General features: G+C 44.7%; 1 protein-coding gene across 1 annotated transcript in view; it reads right to left on the bottom strand.

The window, feature by feature from the left end:
* LOC143294583 (allatostatin-A receptor-like) overlaps nt 1-17500 on the bottom strand; it is a 171242-nt gene that overhangs the window by 82321 nt on the left and 71421 nt on the right. The window contains exon 2 of the mRNA XM_076605958.1: nt 3605-3728. Coding sequence (XP_076462073.1) covers nt 3605-3728 — 124 coding nt within the window. The remainder of the gene's footprint in view (nt 1-3604; nt 3729-17500) is intronic.

The raw sequence follows: 17500 nt of genomic DNA, 5'->3' as shown, positions 1-17500 counted from the left end.
ATGATGATGTTCATTTTCGTTCAATTTCTGGATGGAATTTAACAAAGCTGAAGCGAACAATTATGCAGAAACTGCTCTAAGGTATACTTTATTTTTAACAACTTTGGCTGGAACGGAAGAAATTTTATAAATGTATCGTATCTTTTTGATCCGCTGGAGTCATGGGCAACATTTTTCTCTTCTTTTTTTTTACATTCAGGGTTGAGGTTATTTGGAGGAACAAAATTACGGTGGCCTTAGCATATCTAGCCAATTAAGGTAATTGTTCGTGCTCTGGACAAATAAAATTGCATTAAATGTCTGTCTACACTTGTTTGTCTGCCTCTCTCATTAAATGATATTATACAAACTATTATGTTTTTAAGCACTGGCATCTGTAGCATTATTTCATCGATCTATTTTTTGTGAGTTTGGTGTGTCTGTGTGTGAATCTTTCTTTGTCTTTTCATTTTTCTTTCTTTTAGAAATAACATTCAACAACACAGTGTGTATCTTCAGACGTGAACAACGAGCTGGGCTGTCACTTTCTTTGAGATTGATAACTAGAAAGTACAGCGGAATGGATCGAAGAAAGTAAACAATCACACAAGCGACCGAAAGGAGGAAAGAGAGCGATAAAGGCACATACTGGTAGATTTTTTTCATATGGAACGAAGAAAACGAGAGCAAAAAAAGAAAGCATGACATACGAAAGACATAAGGATTGGAACAAAGAAAGGGAGATACCTGACCAGTTCGAACCCACTCTACTCGTCCCCTAACCACCCCACTCTACTCGTCCCCTAACCACCCCACTCCACTCCACTAGTCCCCTAACCATCCCACTCCACTCGTCCCCTAACCATCCCACTCCACTCCACTAGTCCCCTAACCATCCCACTCCACTCGTCCCCTAACCATCCCACTCCACTCCACTAGTCCCCTAACCATCCCACTCCACTCGTCCCCTAACCATCCCACTCCACTCGTCCCCTAACCATCCCACTCCACTCGTCCCCTAACCACCCCACTCTACTCGTCCCCTAACCACCCCACTCTACTCGTCCCCTAACCACCCCACTCCACTCCACTCGTCCCCTAACCATCCCACTCCACTCGTCCCCTAACCATCCCACTCCACTCCACTAGTCCCCTAACCATCCCACTCCATTAGTCCCCTAACCATCCCACTCCACTAGTCCCCTAACCATCCCACTCCACTCCACTAGTCCCCTAACCATCCCACTCCACTCCACTAGTCCCCTAACCATCCCACTCCATTAGTCCCCTAACCATCCCACTCCACTCCACTAGTCCCCTAACCATCCCACTCCACTCGTCCCCTAACCATCTCACTCCATTAGTCCCCTAACCATCCCACTCCACTCCACTCGTCCCCTAACCATCCCACTCCACTCGTCCCCTAACCATCCCACTCCACTCGTCCCCTAACCATCCCACTCCACTCCACTAGTCCCCTAACCATCCCACTCCACTCCACTCGTCCCCTAACCATCCCACTCCACTCGTCCCCTAACCATCCCACTCCACTCGTCCCCTAACCATCCCACTCCACTCCACTCGTCCCCTAACCATCCCACTCCACTCGTCCCCTAACCATCCCACTCCACTCGTCCCCTAACCATCCCACTCCACTCGTCCCCTAACCATCCCACTCCACTCCACTAGTCCCAAAACCATACCACTCCACTCGTCCACAAACCATCCCAAACCAACTGGACTAAACGCCAATATCCACATTTCTCCCCCTGTACTTTTCCCTTTGTAAGACGGAAAAAGTTGTAAACTAGTTAATAACATGGTGATATATTCTCTACATTTCTTCTCCTCCACTCTTTGACTGGCCTTCTTTATGTCATTCGAGAGGGGAATAAATGTAGAGTAAATAATACAATGTTATTTAAACAAATTTACAGTGTTGCCGTCTTCTGAACAAAACTAAACTGAAAGAACACAGGGGAAGAAATGTGGACATTGCCCACAACCTGACCCAACTAAATGCAACACAACCCAGTCCAGTGCAATTCAACACAACACAATCCAACCGCGTGGTGTCGGTCTCCACTCTGGGGTAGACGCCCACTCAGTCTGGCTCCGTGACAAAGCCATTATTGTAGTCAGTAGGGGGCTTAGTAGGTGATGTCCGAAGCACAGGTACCACCAAACACCATCGAAGTGACTCAGCAGCAGTGCAGGGTCTCCTCTAGTGTATGGCCTCCTGGCGACCTAACATCGAATGTTCCCTGTGGACTGCCGGCACTGGGGCTGCGACAAATGAACCCGGGTGTAGCCGTGTATGGGGGACTCGGAATGAACGGCGTGGGAGTAATGCCACTGAAACGGTGCAGACGACAGGGCAGCAGCAACAACAACCAAAATCCAACATAACCCAACACACAACCCTTCCAATCAAACCAAAGGCAACATAACCCACTTCAACCCGATCCAGGTCAGCACAACACAAAAAACACAACACACAACCCGACTAAACACAACACAATCTACTTCCGTTACAGCCCAACACAACTCAGCCCAAAACGCAGTCCAAACAATTTATCCAGCGCGGGTTGTTAACTTTCTCATTATGACCACAAAATCCGTAACGGAGACAACGATTACGGTTAGTGTCGTTTTACGTCCTCCGGCCCGAGCCACACGTGACATAGTCATGACAGTGTTGGGCAACAAGAGAAATACCTCAACTTTAGTACACAGAGCCAACCCATCCCACCCTCTCTCAACTCAAATCGAATCGCTGAATCAAATCACCCCAACACGGACTGTTCACACACTCACCATGACCATAAAGCCGGAGAGGACAGACCAAAAGCAGCGACACGTGGCGATTTCAGAACAGCGTCACAACACAGCGAAATAAAGCATGCCCAAAGCCAGCCCTGCCCGTCCCGACTGAACACAGTTCACGGGGAAAAAAACTCTCCTGACATCACACATCTTCCGTTCTGCCTTCCATCTTACTTTATGTGGTTCTTGAACTTCTGGTGTGTTGTGTGTGTGTGTGTGTGTGTGTGTGCAGAAGCTAGTATGTATTTTATGTATTTTATGTATGTACAATGTGTTTTTATTGTAAACGCCACGAGCTCCCTGCCATGGAGGTGTGAGCGTCAACCTGCATTATGATAAGTAGCAGGTGACAGGCGCAACAGCCGAGTGGTTAAAGCGTTTGACTTAAAATCTGAGGATCCCGGGTTCGATTCTCGGTAACGCCGACTGGTGGGAAAAGAGTGGAGATTTTTTTCAATCTCACAGGTCAAGAATATGTACAGATCTGCTTGTGTATACGCACACAGATCAAATATGCAATCCTGTAATCAATGTCAGCGTTCCATGAGTTATGAAACCAAGGACATAACCAGAATGACACAGGAAACGAACGATGAGCGCCCAATGGCAGCGGTCAGTCGGGTCTACCCTGGTAGGCAGCCTGTTGTGCAAATGACCCCGTGCGTGTTTGTAAAAAAAACGCTTAGAGCTTGGTCTCCGACCGAGGATTGGCGCTTTGTAAGTTTCCATATCATCCATCATTCATTGATCCAAATGGACCTGCTGACCAAAGTCACCAGGGACAAGTCCACACACTCACCATGACCACGAAAGCCGGAGTGGACAGGACGAAAGCAGCGATCCACGTGAGGACCAGAGCGATCTTGGCCTTGCGTGTGGTGCACAGCGACTTGGACATCAGTGGGTGTGCAATGACAAAGTACCTGAAAGCAAACACACAATCTTGGTTTCATTCAACACGTTCTTCGGCTGGATAGTCTTCACTGTTGATTGACACCCTCATAGGATTATATATATATATATATATATATGTGTGTGTGTGTGTGTGTGTGTGTGTGTGTGTGTGAAGTTTAAGAAAAAGGAAAATACAGACTTGAGTACGTCTCAGAACAAAAGTAAGAGAGGTGAAAGTGAGAAAAGAAATTAGAAAGAAAAGGAGAAAGAATCTATTTATCTATGTATCTATCTATCACTGATCTCTCTCAAAACATATCACACAAAAATGACAGTTAATGCCACGAACAGCTGATTCAAGTACATTTTATTGACAAAATTGTATATGCCACCAACATCATGAAAATCAAAAATTCGTATCGCCTTTCACGAACTGAAACTCAATTTCGGCACGCTCTTTTGGTTCCTTAAATATCCTTAAGAGCCACCCTAAAACCGACAAATCAATACACTTGTATCGGAATGTGTTCCACCAATATTTCTAATCGCCACCATCCAGCCCCACCAAATCTCCTGGTATGAAAACGAAAATCGAAAGGAAAAAGGAAATAATACACAATTCATAATGTTATGGAACTTCTTTAAGTCATGAGGGTGTCATTTTTTTCGTAGCCAATATTGTCGACTGGAAAATTGTGGTGTCGTTTTGGCTGAGACTTTTTCCTCGTTCATTTGTTGTTTTCAATGGGTTTGCCTCATTTCTTTCTTTGTAAAGGGTCAAAAATTTTCTGTATCTTTACATACGTGTAAACGTCTTCTCACATATTTGAAATAAGACGAGTGTGACCGTACGTGCGCGTGAGTGTGTGTATGTTTATGTATACATACATATATATATATATATATGTGTGTGTGTGTGTGTGTGTGTGTGTGTGTACCTGTGCCTCTGTGTGTGTGTGGTGGTGGGGGGGGGGGTTGCCTACACGTATGAATATGTATGCATTCTGTCCATTCAAGCCAACAGGAAAGTTGTTTTTTGTCATGAGCCATCCCTCAACAGAAACCATTTCCAGACTCCCAGCGCCTCCTCATCCAGGCTCGTCTGTCCGTGGCAAACAGCAGTGAAAGGTATCTGTACCACAGGTCACCCCCGCGCTGCTCTCTCACCCACCCCTCACTTCCTTTCAATTGCATCTGTCAGCTTCAGACTCGGATTGTTCCTGTCAGCTCCTCTGTGGTCGTGAGAGATCCCCCACCTTATGCTTACATCCGCTGTGAGCAGTCTGGAAAGAAAGAGAGAGAGAAAGAGGGAGGGAGGGAGAGGGAGGGAGAGTAAACAGACAGACAGACAGACAGACAGAGGCAGGTACAGAGAATGGGAAGAGATGGGGAGAGAGATGAGGACAGATGGCAGGCAGAACATCGCTACCAATGTTTTTTTGAAAATGAGTTATTTTCTGTACATCTGTATTGTGATTCTTTTATTATTTACGTTCCCATTTTAACTCCAACTCCAGGCTCTTCCCGCCAGTGTTCCAGTGTCCTGTTGTCCGCAGGGAGCTCTCCATGTTCGGCCGCCATGAGGTCACACTAAAAAAAGAAGACCCGGTACTGCCGCTGATTCACTGCTGTGCTGGTCAATGGTGCCTGTTCTGAATCAACATATGCAGGACACCACATGCTAAGTCTCCTGCCGACGCGATAATAGTTTTGTTGTAGAGCTATACTGAGCGAGCGTTCCCACTGGATAAAAATCCACCACCTCCAGCGTCAGTCCCTTTGAATTTGCTCACATGTAGGCTACTCACAACTAGCACGGAATTAGATGGTGATCGAAACCAGAGAGCACGGTATTAAATTCCGCGGAACAAGGGCAGAATTGTATTTCTTTGGATGAAATAGTGATATAGAATGTATTCATTTGGACATGAGTCGGCCCCGGTTCAAAGAAAATCACCATCTCTCTCTCTCTTTCTCTCTCTGTATATGTATATGTATATATATATACATATATATATATAGAGAGAGAGAGAGAGAGAGAGAGGGAGAGAGATCTGATGGGGGTCGAACCTTCATCCTCCTAGTCGTCAGTGCACTTCGAATGTTTCTCTTCTGGATTGGGTCATGGGGGGGGTGTACTACAATTTCTACCACTGAAATGACCATGGCCTTGTTGCTGGGGATCACTTCAGCTGAGTTCTTTTCGATCCCAGGCACACTTAAGGCTGACGAGTCCAACTCGAGATCGATAACTTCTTCCATAGTCGCTGCAGGATCGTCTGTAGTGGGTTTTGTTTGCCCCATGTTTTTTCGCTTTGTTTCCCACCCCTACCCCCTCCTCCCACACACACACACACTGGCACGACGGCTTGCTTCAAAGGAGCTGGCGGCATGGTGGATGGTGTGGCGCCAGACACTTCTGTCAGGGTGGTCCACTGGGGGGGGTGATGTCACTGGTTGTGAGAGGCTTCAGTGTGTAGTTGAACCGCTTCCTGTGTGCTCCTCTGTTGCTGTGACCAGATGACAGTTCCTCGTTCGGAACAACCTTGGCAAGGCGGTGGTCTTCTGTTCTGGAGACGTGTCCGATCCAGTGCAGCTTGTCCATTAAAAAGTACCTCATCTGTCAGAGTGCAGAGCCCGGCGTCCCCCTCCCCCCCCCCCCCCCTCTCTCTCTCTCTCTCTCTCTCTCTCCCACAAAAATGAGTATTAACAAAGGAGTAGGGATTTTAGCAGCAAAAGGCAAACATGCATGCATTGACTGTATAAAATATATAACGAAGCTGAATGATATTTCCAAAGGATGTTTTTTCAAAATATTCGATGCTCAGGTACAACCCATTCTTTTGTTCGCTTCTGAGATGTGGGGTCTTAACAGACTTGATAATATTGAGAAAGTTCATTCCTTTTGCATGTAAACGTTTTTTGAACATAACAGAGTACCAAACAAGTTTGCATGCGGCGAATTAGGACGTTATCCACTGTATATAAATATTGCAACAAGGTGTATCAAGTACTGGTTAAGGTGGCTGAATATGAATGTGCATCGATTACCCAGACAGGCATATTTGATGTTGTTTAACTTAGACGAAAGGGGAAAAAAATGCTGGGTGTCTTTAGTAAAAAATACTTTATTTAGACTTGGGTTTGGATATGTCTGGTTGCAACAAGGCGTTGGTTGTGAGCAAACATTTTTGTCATTATTTAAGCAAAGAATGAAAGATATATTTATGCAGGAGTGGGACGAGTCAGTAATGTCTAAAGATATATATCATAACTACAGACTGTTTAAAACTGGTTTTCAGTGTGAGCAATATTTTGAATATGTGGATAAAAAGTGTTTTAGGGACTGTTTGGTAAAATTACGGCTTGGTTTGCTCCCAATAAATGGATCATTTTTTAGAAGAACATTCAAATGTAATTCAAATTACGCATGAAAACGTTGTAATGTACTCGAAGATGAAAACCATTTTATAAACAATTGTGTCCTTTACAATAACATGCGGCAAAAACATCTGAACTCTGAAGGTCAATCGTATGTTCACTTGATGAAGAATGGTTCTGTTTACAGTATTCGTAAACTATGCATTTATATATTTAATGCCCTGAAGATACGACAGGAATTCTGTGACAACAATGATGAAAGTTAGAATTAATTTACTATGCACGAAAAGCACTTTTGTTCTACAGGTTAAGTTAGTACGTATTTTATATTTTGTTGTGGCTGAGTGATCACCATATTGTGTACTTTTGACCTCTTTCTAGGGGCCGGAGGCCTGGAGATTAAAGTTTTGTTCTTGTTTTTGTTCTTGTTCTCCCTCCCTCAGTCTTTCTCACTTTCTTTTTTTTCTGTTGGTATTGCTGCTTCTGCTGAAAGCACATTTGGAAGACAAGGCACTGCCCAATATCCCATTCGTTAAGTAGGAATAATGTTTTGGGGCCTTGAGTCTTTTTTTCTATCCTCTCGCTCGCTCATACATTCACCGATTTTACGTGGAGGAATAAGGGTCGGAGGACAACAGTCAACGCTCAGTTACACGCCATATCTGAAGGGAAACAGTGCACAGTGCGCCTCACGTCACATCAAGCCATGCTGCTCACAGTCCCTCGCCCCTCATCCAGCCTTGTGGATTTGTTCACTGTAAACAGTCACACGCTGTTCCATTGTTCTCTCCCCTTGGAGCTACCGTTTCCCTCCAGACGTCTCTGTGCTGACAGATTTCCTTCAAGGGGGTGTGGGGGAGGGGGGAGGTCATCTGAGACCGTTCTCTATCAGGACTCCTCGCGCCTTATTCCCGGCAACAGACTAGTGCGTATTGTATTAGAGACAGTTGCAATATGTCCCTGGTATACTTCACAGGAAGTTCTCGTTCATTCTTTGCTTTCCTACCACAAATTATCAATGTTCTTTCCACAAACACTTTTTGATTATTCCATGACAACAGTTACACGAATCTGTGTTCATGTCAGAGTCTGGATCTTGGGTATGGATCTTAGAGTGAGTCTGAACCGAGAGAGTGAGCATATATGAGGAGGCTGCAATGACAGCAATGGCCTGTTGTCATGTTGATGCTATCCTTCCATATATGAGGAGGCTGCAATGACAGCAATGGCCTGTTGTCATGTTGATGCTATCCTTCCACAGATGAGGAGGCTGCAATGACAGCAATGGCCTGTTGTCATGTTGATGCTATCCTTCCACAGATGAGGAGGCTGCAATGACAGCAATGGCCTGTTGTCAGGTTGATGCTATCCTTCCATATATGAGGAGGCTGCAATTACAGCAATGGCCTGTTGTCATGTTGATGCTATCCTTCCATATATGAGGAGGCTGCAATGAAAGCAATGGCCTGTTGTCAGGTTGATGCTATTCCTTCCATATATGAGGAGGCTCAATGAAAGCAATGGCCTGTTGTCATGTTGATGCTATTCCTTCCATATATGAGGAGGCTCAATGAAAGCAATGGCCTGTTGTCATGTTGATGCTATCCTTCCACAGATGAGGAGGCTGCAATGACAGCAATGGCCTGTTGTCATGTTGATGCTATCCTTCCAAGCTGTGGCGGTGGGAGATTGGGGGTGAGGGTGCGGCGGAGGGTGGTGGGGGAGGGGGAGAGAAGAAGAGACCAAGGGGAACGGAGCGAGAGAGGCAGTGCGGGCAGGAGGGTCAGAAAAAGACTGGAGTTTCATGGAGAGAGATGGGGGTGTGTGTATGTGTGAGAGTCAGCAAGAGATAGACCAAGTGAGATAGTGAGAGGCAGAGATAGATATAAAGAAACAGAAGAGGATACAGTGAGAGAAAGAGTGCAGAGAAACAAAGACAGAAACAGAATAAGAGAGAAGGGAGGAAAGAGAGAGAGAGAGAGAGAGAGCAAGGGAGGGAGGGAGAGGGAAAGAGAAAGGAGCAGAATGAAAGAGATCCATAAAAAGATTTCAAGAAAACAGTTGAAGATATTCATCGGGAAACAAAGAGAGCGTGGCAGAAAAAGACAAAGAGAGAAAAAAGATAGCGAGAGACCCATATATATGTTTTCCTTATTTACTTCAGATTAGAAAGAAATATTTTTTTGTTTTTAATAGAAATGACGTTTACAGTTTTCTGAGCTCTGTTGGTGTTTGGAGGGAAAGGGGGGAAATGTGAGTCTGTGTGAGTGAACCGGCATGAGAAGGCGGAGACACACACACACACACACACACACACATATATATATATATATAATTATTATGATATATATATATATATATAGAGAGAGAGAGAGAGAAGGATTGTGTGTATGTGCCTGCGTGCGTGCTTGCGTGCTTTCGTGCTTGTGTGCGTGCGCGCGCACGTGTGTGTGTGTAACAGCCTACAGAAACATATAACATGCAGTTGTTAGCAGCCAATTTTTGTAACGATTTCTTTCGGCACAAGGTTGTGGACAAGGATGCTGTCATTCCTTTATTTAGCATACCTGTTTCAGATCAACAAACACCAGCAAAGGATATCTTAGAAGGGATTATAAAACCCAGAATAAGTAAATACATAATTTCGCAGTTCGCAGACAAGCTCTTCATATAAATAATAGACAAATCTATTTTTTGCAAGAGTTACTGAAATGAGAAAATGTCCACGGGTTTTCCATGAACACAGACACAACTTCAGCACGGTGTATGAAGGGAAAAGGCTTCCAAGACATGCAAAACCTATCAATAAAACACACACACACACACACACACACACACACACACACACACACACACACAGAGGACGCGCTTACGTACACACACACAGAGGACGCGCTTACACACACACACACACACACACACACACACACACACACACACACTCACACACACACACAGAGGACGCGCTAACACACACACACACACACACACACACACACACACACACACTCAGAGGACGCGCTTACGCGCGCGCACACACACACACACACACACACACACACACACACACACGCCTGCACGCAAGCGCCCGCCCACCCACTCACACCCACTGACAGGTTTTGTCGATAGTTGTTCTGATATTGTCAAAGACCAGGCAACGGAGGACAAGCTTTCTGTTCTTCCATTCTGTAGAGACTTCGATCGGAAAGGGAACCCATTTTTCCAATCTTCTCTGTCAAGCTTAAGGCTGAAGTGATTTCTTTCCAAAGGATAGGGGAGGGGGGAGGGGGGAAGACTTCCTTTTTTTTCTTTTTTGTCTTGTATGGGGAGGAAATCCTGTTTGACTGTTCTTGTTGTGACACATTTTTCACAGTAAAAAATAGATCGGGTTGTTTTTTCTGTTCTTGTTTTTTCCATTTGCGTTTTCTGTGTAAATGTGATAATCAGTCAATGTGAAATCTAATGGGCTTCTCTCTGTTTCCTTCTCTACCTCTTTTATTATTTTTTTTTTAATCTGTGTCTGTTTGTCTGCCTGCCTGTCTCTGTCTCCCCCCCACCCCCCCACCCCTCACCCCCACCCTCAATCTCTATGTTGTCTGTTGGACATACACAACACACGCGGAACATGTATTCATGTATGTAAACGGAGTTTGATTTTTCCATCAAGCTTTCGCCCAGTACTCGGGCTTCATCAGGCTGTCTAACACGGATAAGGGCAAAAGTAAGTTGATTAATCTAAACCCTCAGACCCCCCCCCCCTCCCCGAACCCCCAAGGCCCCCCCCCCCCCCCCGGGCCCCCCACATACACACACATACATACACACACGCACGCACGCATACACACGCTTACATCTCTGTCACCTACATACACTTACAATGTTACATAAATACACATACTCCGGCATCTATAAGTTGGGCAACATTCAAGTAGAACCTAGAAGTACATTTTACATCCCACCCCGAAACTCCAGAAACAAACCGTCTCCTCAACTTTTAGGGTTTTTTTTTTTCACTTTGTGTGTGTGTGTGTGTGTGTGTGTGTGTGTGTGTGTGTGTGTGTGTGTGTGTTTCTGTGTGTGTGCGTGCGTGCTTGTGGGGGAGAGGGGAGCGTTCTCGGGCGCGCACGTGCAGAAGTGTACTGCCTCGCGCTCTTCGCACTTTCTACGTGACCAACAAAACGCCTTTGTTACGTTTCCCAGTGAATATATCCCTTCTGTCCCTGTATCGCTCACCCATCACAATCTGTTTTCTCCCGACAAATATGGTGAACAATGACCACGCCCGCACAGTGCCCCCCTCCCCATTGCTGTTCTTCCCCCCACCTTCATTTTCCCCTGGTGCCAGACACGGGAGCTGAAGGTGCCGCCTTTGTGGTGAGAGACACCCCAATTTATTCTGCACCGCCTTGTTGGAACTGCTCATGATCCATCCTACAAAGCTCCTGTGGTTTTGTTGTTGTTGTTGTTTTTTCCACAACACTCCTGAACCAACTCTGTCCGCTGAGCCACGTCCAGCGTCGGCTGAAACAACAACAGCAACAAACCGGTCCGTGGGCTTCTCCTTCTGCGTTCGTGGGCTGCAACTCCCACGTTCACTTGTATGTACACGAGTGGGCTTTTACGTGTACGACCGTTTTTTCCCCCCCGCCATGTAGGCAGCCATACTCCGTTTTCGGGGGTAGGCCCGTGGTCAACGTGTCACACAACCACAAACGCTGACAGGAATGTGGAGCGGTGGCCTTGTGGTTATGATTCCGACTTGGAAGCGAGTGTCCAGGGGTTCGAGTTCAAACTGATGTTCAGGAGATCAAACAGATTCCAAGAAATCACAGTTAATCAGAGTTCAGACCGGCAGAACAAACTAATTCGAATATTTTACATGATCAGGTAGTATCAACTTCCACCGGAAAAATATCAGTTTTGCACTTGCTCATGACCAGAATTACCGAACCGAAAGTTGTGTGCTGGGATGTAAAAGTTTCCTCCAAAGTTCTGTCAGCACTGATTTACACACACACACACACACACACGCGCGCGCGCGCGCACGCACGCACACACACACACACACACACACACACACACACACACACACACAAACACACACACACATACACGCGCGCATGCATGCATGTGCATAGATAGACACACGAACAGCCGAAACACGGTTAGTACATGTTCTCATTTTGTTTACGTGCGAGCCAAGTACCCAAATTGCCTGATATGGGTTGAATTACTTGCAATAGCCTACTATATATCTTGTGTGATGTTGTTTTTATTGGGGGGTTAATCATAAATCGCGACGTTCGCTTAGATGTGATGGATGAATACACATTCGATGATAGTTTCGGTAGGTTACAGCAAGATTTAATTTGTTCACGCACATCGGTATTTTCAGTTTGTTTAATTTTTTTTTCTAAGCTGTGAGACCACAAAGTCAAACATTTCAATAATGCAGTTTAAACTCTAAGGCACTCAGGCATTTTCCTCCACTGAGCAGTACAGCAAGTGTGTGTGTATCTCCAACACATCATTAGTATCTGATGGCGGGCAAAATGTAGATTTGTATTTGTATTTTTTTTTATCACAACAGATTTCTCTGCTCCCCGGGGACAGCGCGTCGCCACACTACAGCGCCACCCAATTTTTTGGTATTTTTTCCCGCGTGCAGTTTTTATTTGTTTTTCCTATCGAAGTGGATTTTTCTACAGAATTTTGCCAGGAACAACCCTTTTGTTGCCGTGGGTTCTTTTACGTGTGCTAAGTGCATGCTGCACACGGGACCTCGGTTTATCGTCTCGTCTGAATGACTAGTGTCCAGAGCACCACTCAAGGTCTAGTGGAGAGGGAGAAAATATCGGCGGCTGAGCCGTGATTCGAACCAGCGCGCTCAGATTCTCTCGCTTCATACGCGGACGCGTTACCTCTAGGCCATCACTCCACTTTAGGGGTAAAACCATGTGACAAAAGAAATTAAATTAAATTAAATGTATCAAATAATGATAAAATGAAGTGAAATAAAAGGAAACAAAAAATGAAATGAACAAATGTACTAGATAATGATAAAATGAAGTGAAATAAACAAATGTACTAGATAATGATAAAATGAAGTGAAATGAACAAATGTACTAGAGAATGATAAAATGTGATAATGATAAAATGAAGTGAAATAAACAAATGTACTAGATAATGATAAAATGAAGTGAAATAAACAAATGTACCAGATAATGATAAAATGAAGTGAAATGAACAAATGTACTAGATAATGATAAAATGAAGTGAAATGAACAAATGTACTAGATAATGATAAAATGAAGTGAAATGAACAAATGTACTAGATAATGATAAAATGAAGTGAAATGAACAAATGTACTAGATAATGATAAAATGAAGTGAAATGAACAAATGTACTAGATAATGATAAAAGAAACGAAAAAAGTAAAAAGACAGAACATGATATGGAAATGAAATAAAACAAAATAGAATATAACGCTAGTTCACAGCCAAGACAAGCAGATAATTCATCGTGTCTGTTTGCTTGTGAGATAAATTCGTTTTTTGTTCCCGGCAGGAGGTTCTCGCGGGGCCAGTGAAAGTTTAAGCTTTCAGGCTGCTGTGAAATTCTTCGCCAGCAAAATATGACAGAGACATAATTTACACTGGAGACTTGCATTTTGAAAGCTGTTGTGATTCACTGCGCAGATATGAGACCATTAATTCTGTGTGCCGAAAAACCGTGAAAACCTTCTCGACAGTTTGATGGCTGAAGTGTTTCTTTTTTTCGTTTTTTGTTTGTTTGTTCGTTTCTTTGTTTTCTTTGTTTGTTTTGTTTTTTGTTGGTTTTATTTTAGACATTTATTTTGTAGTATTCTGAACCTGTCGGCTTCCTTTTGAAAAGTGCAGTTTTGTGTAATACTTTAGATTTAGTTTGTGTCTGTTTGTAAACCGGCTAACTACACCTGTTTCTTGCTGTGTGTGTGTGTGTGTGTGTGTGTGTGTGTGTGTGTGTGTGTGTGTGTGTGTGCGTGTGTGTGTGTGTACCTCTCTGTGTGTGTCACACACACACACACACACACACACACACACACACACACACACATACTTACATACATACAAACACACATATTCATATTAACCCCATCAGCCCTTCATTTATCCACCTCTATACATACTCCATTCCTCCCTTTCTTTCTGGCACGAGGTCCAGACCAACACACTCTGCGTCTGGGCCAGACTCCCCTTTCTCCACAACAGCCCCCACCCCTCTCCCACCCCTTGCACCACACCCTTTATCCCACACCCTCAACAACCTCTCCTGTCACCAGCCCATTTTTCCCAAGCTGGCAAATCTAATCGCGTCCATCAGACCAATCTTCTGACCCTGTGACCAATGGTCTGCCGGCCCCGAGATGGACACAGGTTGGCGGTTAGCGGGATCGATTGAAGGGAGTTAGCGGTGAATGAGGGGAGGGGAGCGGGACTGTGCCCGGGTCGGGGGGTTAGGGGTGAGGGGTTAAGGCGTGAGGAAAGTCGTTGCGAAAATAGGTGATGGACATGAGTGGGAAACGGGAGGAGGGGGGATGTGGTGGGGTATGCGAGGTGGTTGGCGGGAGGGGTTAGGGGGGAGCAGGAGAGAGGGGTAGGGAGGAGTAGGGAGACACACACAGAGAGAAAGAGAGCGCGTGCGCGCGCGCGCGTGTGTGTGTGTGTGTGTGTGTGTGCGTGTGTGTGTGCGCGCGCGCGTATGTGTGTACGTTTTTTACTGTCTTCCATTGTTCTCCTACCTTTTTATTCACTCTTCCTTTTTAAATACATAGACAGCAATTTTGAAAGAAACAGAGAACCTCCTTATGTAAAATTAAGAAACGGTGTCTTGTCAACAGCTCACAAAAAAAAAAAAAAAAAAAAAAAAAAAATCCTTTCCGCCATTATCTCCACTTTCTATCCTGTGTGTAAAATAATAAAGGCCTGATGTGCTTCTTTGGACGCCTTTTTCTAGTTTACTTCATTTGAAAAATATCATTATCGCCGTGAAAAGATCAATTTTCGTCTCGCGCGAACAGTAAATATTAATCATCAAAGTAATTGTGGCGTGATACATTAAATAATTGAGCTTGTCTTACAGAGTGCCTTTGAACCGCAGGTCAATTTTCTCTTTTCCTATCTTTCTTTTTTCTGTGGGGATGGATATCATATTTGTAAAGTTTAATCAAATTATAATAGCGAACGAATAAAGGAAAATTGTTGTCTGTCTATTCGTCCATCTGACTCAGTAACGCACGCCTCCCTCTCAGTGTGGGTGAAGGGGACAGGGGGTATGAAAGGAATAGTTTTAAAGGAGGGATATTTATCAAAATGGGGGAAGGTACAAGATGATGTAATCATTTATTCGTCTGTCTTTTTATCACTAATTCCATGTGCTTTAATTGGTGTTTACATTTTAATGTTTAACCATTTCCTACATGCCGTTGCTTGGGTCAATGACTCTTGCTTACTGAGAGGCATTATTCAAAGTATTCTTAGTGTCTGGTGAAATATCTGGCATGTACGTGTGTTAAGACCTTCGGATGTCCAGACAAAAACATAATAGAAACCATACAATTACACAATGGAACTCCGATTTCCGGAAGAATTAATCATTTGTCTTCAGACTGGAGTGTCATTGTGTATGTTTAATATGTGTTTGTCTACGGACAATTCATGCATCCAAAGACAATTGGATTATCAAATCAATATCCATAATGGTAAAAATATAATAATGAACAACAACAAACAAAAATAAAACACAGTCCTACTCGCAGCGTTATAAAAAAAAAAAAAAACAACAGATAAGATTACCTGACAGTGGCGTATATTCAATAAACAGCTTGCTTCCCCCAAACAAAAGACCCCGCCACAAACATAATTACGCATGACAAACACACGCTTCCCAGAGCAAAGCCCAAGAAAACAGCACAACGTGACTAATATCTCTTACCCAAACCGCTCAACCGTGTTCTGTTGACCCACGCCGTTTCCTAATTTCACGCTTTTTCGCACAACCACCACGCTTTGCCCCAGCCCCATGCCAGAATGCCAGGGCTGGCATCCCTCATCTTGCAGTGGTGACCACATCCACTTCCGGAGACATTGCCCACGATCATGTCCTCCCTCTGGCGCTGATCCAAGTGAATGGGTGGTGACGTAGTGCCCCTTTCACAAACCAGTAACTGACACTGAGAAATGGTCAGTGATCTGTCATGGAACTCTGTCGCTAACAATAGAAACGTCAGTGACTCCAGAGATGAGAACGCAACCCAAAGGCAGACGGACAAATATTACGTGACCTCCCTGTGGGCAGGCAATTATCAGTTTCGGACAGTAAATTGAGCAATCAGCGCCTGGAAAAGTTGTTGGGCATCAGGGAGGCGGGGTGGAGGGGGGGAGGGGGTGTTGTGGGGGTGGCAGAGAGCAGGGCATGGGCGTGGGTGGGTGTTTATCCGATAAGAGGCGTTTCAGGTTGTTTTTGCGAAGGCTGTAATGGTCGAAAACATTCTAATTTTAGGGAAGTGTAAGGGTAATATCGTTGATGTTTCTTTTACTACTACTACTACTACTACTACTACTACTACTACTACTACTACCACCACTAATCATCATCATCATCATCCTCATCATTATCAGTATTATCATCATTATGATAACGACAACCTGAACGAAACTCATCCAACCACACTGAAGGGACTGAGGATGACCCGCAGGGCTACTTGCTGACCGTCTCTGGTACCAGCACTGTCCACAGCAATGTCCGCTCTCTGTGGATAAAGCACTGACCCGTGCACATCGGTGGCATTGCCGCTCCCTTCACGGGCCACTGGTCAGTGAGTGACCGGCAAAATGGTCAGTGACATGGGCGGGAGGTGGGAGAGGAGAAATGGGTTGGGGACGTAGGGCAGTGTGGTCAGTGCAAGTTCTTGGAGTCAATGTCTTGACCCTGTGTGTGTGTGTGTGTGTGTGTGTGTGTGTGTGTGTGTGTGTGTGTGTGTGTGTGTGTGCGTGTATGTGTGTGTGCGTGCGTGCGTTCGATTTTTGTTGTTGTTGCTCAAGGGTCGTGTTCATCTTCCACGAACTCAAATATACAGAAAATTTACACACAAATGGAAGCACAGAAACGGACATAAATGTCAAAACATCTCCCGAAAGGACAAAAATCAACATTATACTGGGGGTCAAACGGGAGTCAGGATGAGACGAGAGAAAGACCAGAAAGAGAGGCACAGAGAGAGAGAGAGAGAGAGAGAGAGAGAGAGAGAGAGAGAGGCAGTCAGACCAGCAGTCAGGCAGGCAGAGAGACACAGGCAGAGGGAAAGACAAAGAAAGAGCGTCTTTTGTGGGGTAAAAGGATAAGTTTAAGCTTCTTTTCACCATGCCCTCAGAAGGACGA

This window comes from Babylonia areolata, chromosome 20 (assembly GCF_041734735.1).
Source record: "Babylonia areolata isolate BAREFJ2019XMU chromosome 20, ASM4173473v1, whole genome shotgun sequence".
In the NCBI taxonomy this organism is placed as follows: domain Eukaryota; kingdom Metazoa; phylum Mollusca; class Gastropoda; order Neogastropoda; family Buccinidae; genus Babylonia; species Babylonia areolata.
Note: the sequence above shows the minus strand (reverse complement) of the source record. Positions and strands in the feature narration are given on the sequence as shown.